General features: G+C 43.6%; 1 protein-coding gene across 1 annotated transcript in view; it reads right to left on the bottom strand.

Annotated features, from left to right (window-relative positions):
• Window positions 1-2,505: 2,505 nt before the first annotated feature.
• LOC124777284 (farnesol dehydrogenase-like) overlaps window positions 2,506-8,147 on the bottom strand; it is a 62,076-nt gene continuing 56,434 nt past the window's right edge. Inside the window, exon 6 of the mRNA XM_047252629.1 lies at window positions 2,506-2,927. Coding sequence (XP_047108585.1) covers window positions 2,889-2,927 — 39 coding nt within the window. The 3' untranslated portion in view covers window positions 2,506-2,888. The remainder of the gene's footprint in view (window positions 2,928-8,147) is intronic.

The following is an 8,147-nucleotide window of genomic DNA, read 5'->3' as shown; positions in this document are numbered from 1 at the left end:
ACTTTCTTAAATCACTTAAACCATATGAAGAAACATTTTGCTTTCTGTTCTGGAGATATGATGTAAACTACTCCAATGCTGTTCCATTCATACCATATAGTTTTAATTTATGTAACAATCCTATGTAGGTTCAGGTCATATATAGTGTATCCCCACCTACTGACAGCATTAACTGGAAGAATACTTGAGATTTTGCAGGTGTCTCGAGCATCTTGTTAAGCTCAATGTTAATATGCCTTAAGCAGTGGTTACCCATGGCCGATCATGGTGCTGAAAGACCTCCAAACTCCACATTTGTGAGATTTCTGCTCCTATTTTTTCCAGGTCAGTCCTAATACTGTATGTTGGATTCAGAGTCAGGCTGTTTCTTGTTCCCAAGCATAATTACCAGACATTCCTTCTCCAAGTCCCTGCATAGCTGACAAGCTTTCTGTCAACTGGCTGAGGCTAGCACTTTGTTTCAAAAAACTTGTGATCTGGTACCTTGCATCTAATTTCTCCTGAAGCTGGTGGCCTACAACCCTCCTGACTGCTACCTAGAAGCAGAAGAATTCTTTTCTATTCTGATTTGATACCAACCTGTGTTTTCTTTAAGCTAATATTCTGCTTCAACCTACATTCAGGTACATCTGAGGCCCTTCATTAGTTCAGATAGCAAGCCAAACTGGTTTAATAACAATTTAAAAAAGTTTGAAAGTTCACTTTTAACCTTTTGCTTGCTACCTTTTCCCAGCACAGTCTACATAATTACAAATTTACGTTTTCTAGTCCAGCCTTAAGGGCACAAATTTTGTTCAGCGATTTTCTGTCCTATCTACATAACCTGCATTGGTATGGAAGAGCTCATTATTTACCTCAGTTTCCTCACTGCTACATTCGCCCCAATGAAACCATAACCTACAGTCTTCGCAAAACACCACTCCTTCACGTTTCTACAGCAACCACCACATTTTTCACATACGGTTTAATGAAAATATTTATACGAACGCAGACAATAACGTGGCTCAAGAGCACTGAAGTTGTGTAACGTGCACTAATACGTAACTAAACGTTAATGTAAACAAACTTTTAAACCTACTTTAGAAAGGTTTAAGTAACTACATAAACACTGTATGGAAGACAAATTTAACTTTGAACCGCTAAGTCTGGCCAAAAAGATCTACTCACGAAATAACGTCTATATATAAACACAACTAACGACTACCGCCCTCTACAAAATATTTTCTTTTCAACATAAATATTCTCAGAAAAGCGAAACATTCAATAGATAGCCTAGAAAAGTAAATGCCCTAGTGTGAAACGTAACTAAATTAGCTCCTATTTCAGTATCAAGAGCTTCGTGGACGTGCATCTCAAAGACCTTAGTGCGGTTTCCTGCACCTCAGTGAAGTAACTGCAGATGGTTGCCGTGTGGTTGAGTGATATGAATTAATTTTCCTCTTCAAGGCACAATTCATGCAGTTTTTAATTTTTTTGCAGTCAAGTTCGTGTTTTATTACCTTAAACGCCTTTGTGCATTCTAATCAGACACGTAAGGACGCAGGATAGGTTTGTATGTTAGTACTGGATTTTCGAAAATCATTTGTCATGCAAATTTGACAGATTTTTGTCCAGTGTAGTAGTCACTGTTTGGGCCACACTGTACGAATTGTTTGCAGTGTTTCTTCAGCATGTACCACTTACAAATAGAGGTTGATTTGGAGCTGAAGTGAAATTTGTTGTCCAAATTTCTGTCCCTGATTTCTCTCTGGATGGAACACTATGTACATTATTACTTTTCTGTTTAGGGGTATGCTCTCTTCATTTTGTGAGGGAAGTTCGATTGAAAATGCTTCAGGTCATGGAATTCAATTGTTAACTTGAGTTTTTTAGTGGTTGCACATGTAATTGTGTGATGCACACCGGGATATTTCATCCAGGCCGAAGGGCCTGCATTTCCACACCAGTTCAAATAAAATGTTTTCGTAGGTATGTTATGAGCCTTCAACTTTCTTGTTACTATCAGACATTGATACCAGTCGCCAATTGGGATATAGGCTATATTTTTGTAACAGCATGTAGGGGGCTAGCAATGTTTGGAGTTATGAGGTACTGATATGAAGTGCATTAGTTTGTGTTTATATCTTATCGAAAAATACAGCTATACCTTTGATTATGACGTCCCCATAGATTGTGCGCATTATTTCACACACGTTTAACACAGTTTAACACCAGGTAACATTTCACAGTAAAGCACTGTCGCTATGGACAAGGACACACTGAACACAGCAAGATTATTTCTCGTATTTAAGCGTCTTCTGTTGTGGAGAGTATTGTTGCAAGCAAGAAGATTTAAGTCATAGGTGCCTGTACTCTTACTTGTGATTGTCTTTCAACTAGTTATGACAACCAATAAAATTTTAAGTATGTTATGTCTTTATAAGGGCAATACCAGTAGACTGTCACAATTCATCTCTTGTCACCCATGATTGAAATGAAGGTCTCAATGCTTGTTGACTAGTAACAATAGTTTATTAAGAGACATTAAGACAATTACAATAGTTAGCACTTCCTGACTTCACTTGCATTTGACATTGGTGCATACTACTTAAATTACATGTTGCGCTCAGGACCAATTTACTATAGTAATTTATGTAGCACAGTAGGAACGACTATGATATCGTTTTAGCTACCAGGTACCATGTACAGTCTGAGAATGATTTTTCCATAGTACACCATAACTTGTTTCACTGATGACTCCAGACAGTGATGGAGCAATAAAAAGCTTAAGCTGTTTGTCTAACATAGGCAAAATAAGCACAGGAGACTGCTAATTTCGTTGACTGAAGTTCCTTTACTAATGCTTCTTTTGTAACCAAGGAAATTTCCAGAAAGACATGCTGCCTCATCTATGGCATACCTGTAGCATTGATGATAATATCGTGAACCTGGAACAAAAAGTTTACTTAAGACAAGTGTAGTTGTCAGCAAATGCAGCAAATAAATTCCATATCTGATCACAAAATTTCTGAACAATTTACTTCAACGAAATTTCTCTATAGGGAAGAAAAATTTGTACATTTCACCCATCATAGACTAAACATCCTAAGAGTCATAAATTGAGTTTAGTAGTAAGGCAACCAACAACATTTTAGGACAGTACGTTTTTGCTACATTTGTTAAAGTGATTACAATTAACTCTTGTCATTAATATGAATTGTGGGGAATTTCAAATGACAGATGCTATTACATGTTACAGATGTTGCACTGCTAGAACATTTTCACTATTTCTCCTTTAGTATAGGAGCAACATTTGCATTATGGTGGTTCTCATATAGCACACTAAAAAATCCTAGTTTTTATTTGACAGCCAAAAAGTTTTATGGACTATGCTAAGAGCAGTCTAACATCTTTCTTAATGTTCATTTGCAGTCTAATCATTCTCCAGGTAAATCACCAGTGGCCAACATGGTTTTGTCATCATTGGGGTAAACACTCACTAGCTCTCAACACACGCATGTCTACAGTAATTAGACTGCAGAGGAGACATCAAAGTTATACTTTAAAGTTTAAGCCAAGTGAGGGAACGAGCTGCTTAAAGATTCAAGCATCAGGCTGCAAGAAAGACCATCTGACATGAAATAGGAAGTGAGTATTTCAAAGTGAGAACAGACATCAGAATTTTGGTATCAGATTGAAAGTCTGATAACTGAGTAGAAAATTGACCAACATGCCAAAAATCAGAATTTATGCAAAGAGAGTGTGTCACTTGGCATGACATGACAATCTCCTAAAATGATCTCGTGGACAACTTCATTCACGTGAGAATGATCTCTCATAGGTCTCAGAATGCTCATCCAATCATCTCCAAATGTGACTCCCAAAAAGTGAACTCTATAATCTGCTGAAACTTTTAAACAAAATCCGGTGGGGATCAATTCCTTGCCCCACAGTGGCTGATCCCAGAATCCTCATACTTTATGAGGCTCCCTCTGTTTAGTTTGTTCCATTTTTCCCCTTGCCCACTTTTTCCATCGAGTGGAATTTACCATTGTACCATTTTCGTTATTTGTGAACTATTTTTTGCAAAATCACCCAATCAGTGATAAATGCTGGATCACCTTCCATGCTAGTCGTTGTATAAGGTGCCAAGCTACCGGATTTTGCTTTGGAAAGTCCCTCACAGTGGCTATCATGGAACATGGTAACTGGCAGCTGAATTTTTTTTTCGTTTTTTAGGGCGCAAAACTGCTATGGTCATTAGCGCCCGGTCTGTGACTTAGGAAACGGTAAAAAACAAAAATGGAAAGCAGCAGCAATAGGAACGAAACTCAAAAAATTGGAGAAACTAGAAGCAGAAGGAAGCTTAAAAGTCCACTACAGAAAGGGGTTGGTTGCCCCTACAAAGAGCTTCAAATGACTGACGTCATCTCACTGGCACTAATAAACTCGAGAACGATATCGGCCGAGCGCGTGTCATCTGCTAAAATTGATGATATACTGTATCAGGTGACAGCTGTAGATGGGCGCGTAACGGAGTAAAATAGGGGCACTCAAAAGGTGCTTACCGTCCACAACTGAGAGCAGTGGGGACAGAGTGGGTGAGGATCGCCACTTAAAAGATGTCGATGGCTAGAAAGACAGTGCCCTATCCGGAGTCCAGTTAAAATTACCTCCTCCCGACGACGCGTTCGGGAGAAAGAGGTCAAAGCACAGGGAAGAGCTTTCACGTCCCACAATTTATTATGGGGAAGTGTCGACCAATGTGCGTGCCCTAAAAGAACAACGCGATGTCATAAAATGCTCCATAGATCGGCGAAGGGAATCGATCGAATAGTTGGCCGAAGAAGAGACACTGCACCGTTGGCCGCTATATCGGCCGCCTCATTGCCACAGATACCAACGTGTCCTGGGAGACAGAGGAAGGCCACAGAGACGCCGCCGCAGGCAGTCCTGAATCTGGTGGACCAGAGGGTGGACAGGGTAGATAGCTTGGAGACTGGGGGAGAGCTGAGAGAATCTGAATAGATAACATACTGTATCCGCTGATGGCGGCGGACGTATTGAACAGCCTGGAGAACAGCGCAAAGCTCAGCAGTATAAACCGAACACTGGTCGGGAAGCCGAAATCGATTTGGGGTGTCGCCAATAATATAGGCACTCCCTACACCTAACGATGTTTCGAGCCATCAGTGTAAATAAACGTGGCTTTCTTCATTTGTGCACATAGAGCAGCAAATGCCCAACGATAAACAAGTGAAGTGGTACCATCCTTGGGAAATTGACAAAGGTCACAGAGTAGGCAGGTCCAGGGGCGGAGCCAAGGTGGTGCTGTACCCCAAGTTGTCAAGGTGGTTTTAGGAAAGCGAAAGGAAAGAGAATGGAGCAGATGACTGAAGCGGACTCCCGGTGGTAGTAGGGAGGAAGGGCTGCCTGCATACCCTACATCAAAGGAGGCGTCGAAAAAATGTCATGGGCCGGATTAGCAGGCATGGAAGACAGATGGCTAGCATAACGACTCTGAAGCACAGCTCGCCGATTGGACAGCAGAGGTTCAGCAGTCTCAGCATAAAGGCTTTCCACAGGGCTGGTGTAAAAAGCTCTAGACACTAAACGTAATCCACGGTTGTGGATATAGTCGAGACGCCGAAGAATAGACGGCCGAGCAGAGGAGTAGACTATGCTTCCATGGTCCAATTTCGAGCGCACTAAGGCGCGATAGAGGAGGAGAAGGACCACTCGGTCCGCTCCCCAGGAGGTACCATTCAGGACATGGAGGGTGTTGAGGGATCGCAGACAGCGAGCCAAAAGATAGGAAACGTGGGAGGACCAGCACAGTTTTCTGTCAAACATAAGACCCAAGAATTTAGCGACGTCGGAAAACGGAAGGTTGACAGGTCCTAGATCTAAGGAGGGTGGAAGGAACTCCTTACGTCGCCAAAAATTAACACAAACGGTCTTACTGGGAGAAAAACGGAAGCCGGTTTCGATGCTCCAAGAGTGGAGGCGATCGAGACATCCTTGAAGACGTCGTTCAAGAAGGCTGGTCCGTTGAGAGCTGTAGTAGATCGCAAAATCTTCCACGAAGAGGGAGCACGAGAAACCGGGAAGGAGACAATCCAAAATCGGATTTATGGAAATGGCAAACAGTACAACACTCAGCACGGAGTCCTGGGGTACCCTGTTTTCTTGGGAGAAAGTACGGGAGAGTGGTGTTCACCCGCACTCTCAATGTGCGCTCTGCCACAAATTCGTGACGAGAAAGGGGCAGCCGACCTCGAAAGCCCCAAGAGAACAGTGTGCGGAGGATACCTGTCCTCCAACAGGTATCGTATGCACTCTCCAGATAAATATTGCTACCGTTTGGCGTTTCCGGAGAAAATTGTTCATGATATAAGTGGAGAGAGCAACAAGATGGTCAACTGCAGAACGATGCTTTCGGAATCCGCATTGGGCAGGTGTTAAAAGACTGCGAGACTCCAGCCACCACGCTAAACGGTAATTCACCATACGCTCCAAAACCTTACATACACTACTCGTGAGAGAAATGGGGTGATAGCTAGAGGGGAGATGTTTGTCCTTTCCAGGTTTCGGAACAGGAACCACGATAGCTTCCCGCCATCGTCTGGGGAAAGTACTGTCGGTCCTAATTAGATTATAAAGGTCAATGAGGTAAAGCAGACTATGGTATGATAAATGCAGCAACATTTGGATGCGGATACCATCCGGTCCTGGGGCGGAGGAGCGAGAAGAAGAGAGTGCATGTTGGAGTTCCCGCATGGAGAAAACAGTATTGTAGCTTTCGCGATTTTGAGAGGAGAAAGCAAGAGGTCGCACTTCTGCTGCGCATTTCTTCGGGAGAAACGCTGGCGGGTAATTTGAAGAGCTCGAAATCTCAGCCAAGTGTCTACCCAATGAGTTAGAAATTGCGACGGGTCCACTAATGTATCATGCGTGACAGTGAGCCCAGAGACCGGGGAGAAACTAGGCGCGCCTGAGAATCGTCGAATCCGACTCCAGACTTCCGAGGAGGGAGTGAAGGTGTTAAATGAGCTAGTAAACAACTTCCAGCTTTCCTTCTTGCTATCGCGGATGACACGACGGCATCGCGTACGGAACTGCTTATAGCGGATACAGTTGTCCAAAGTAGGATGGTGGCGGAAAACGCGAAGAGCACGTCGCTGCTCATGTATTGCTTCACTGCATACCGCGTTCCACCAAGGAACTGGGGGGCGCCGGGACAATGCGGAGGTGCGTGGTATTTAACGTTATGCATCGTCGACGCTAGGAAAGTGACGGTCATCGAATGTCGCTAGAGACGAAAAAACGTCCAATCGGCTTAGCCAAACTTCCAGCGTCGCGGGCGCATATATGGCTGTTGAGGCTGCAGTCTAAGGACACATGGAAAGTGGTCACTCCAGTGTGTATCATCAAGGGCGAACCATTCGAAGCACCGAGCTAGCGGAACAGTACCGACCGAAAGGTCGAAATGAGAGAAATTTGTCGTGGAGGCAGACAAAAATGTAGGGTCCCCAGTGTTGAGGCAAACTAGATCCACTTGGTGGAAGACGTTTAGCAATAGTGAGCCACGCTGACAAGGATGTGGAGATCCCCAAAGCAGGTGGTGTGCATTGATGTCCCCAACCAGCAAATAGGGGGGTGGAAGCTGACCAAGAAGATGAAGGAGATCAGCTCGTGCCATTGGTGTGGACAATGGAATGTATACAGTACAAAGAGAAAAGGTATATCCAGAAAGGGAAAGACGGACAGCGACAGCTTGGAAGGAAGTGTTTAAGTAGAGTGGGTGATAGAGTATCATGGAGAAGAATCATGAGTCAATGTGCTGTAGTGCCTTCAACAGAGGCGAGATCAAATTGGATGGACTGAAAATGGGGGAGAACAAAGCCATCATGGGGACGCAGCTTTGTTTCCTGAAGACAGAAGATGACCGGCGAGTAAGATCGTAAGAGGATCGACAATTCATCTCGATTGGCTCGAAGGCCGTGGATATTCCAGTGGATAATGGACATAGGGTGAACAGAAAATGGAGGAATGTGACCAAGGTCGCTGTCAACTCAGCGACTGCTTAGAGCTTGCGACTGACAGCATGGAATGGCATTCAGCCGAAGGCAGAATATCCTGATCCATAGGTTGTTCAGGAGCAGCTC

This window comes from Schistocerca piceifrons, chromosome 2, assembly GCF_021461385.2.
Source record: "Schistocerca piceifrons isolate TAMUIC-IGC-003096 chromosome 2, iqSchPice1.1, whole genome shotgun sequence".
Taxonomy (NCBI): domain Eukaryota; kingdom Metazoa; phylum Arthropoda; class Insecta; order Orthoptera; family Acrididae; genus Schistocerca; species Schistocerca piceifrons.
Note: the sequence above shows the minus strand (reverse complement) of the source record. Positions and strands in the feature narration are given on the sequence as shown.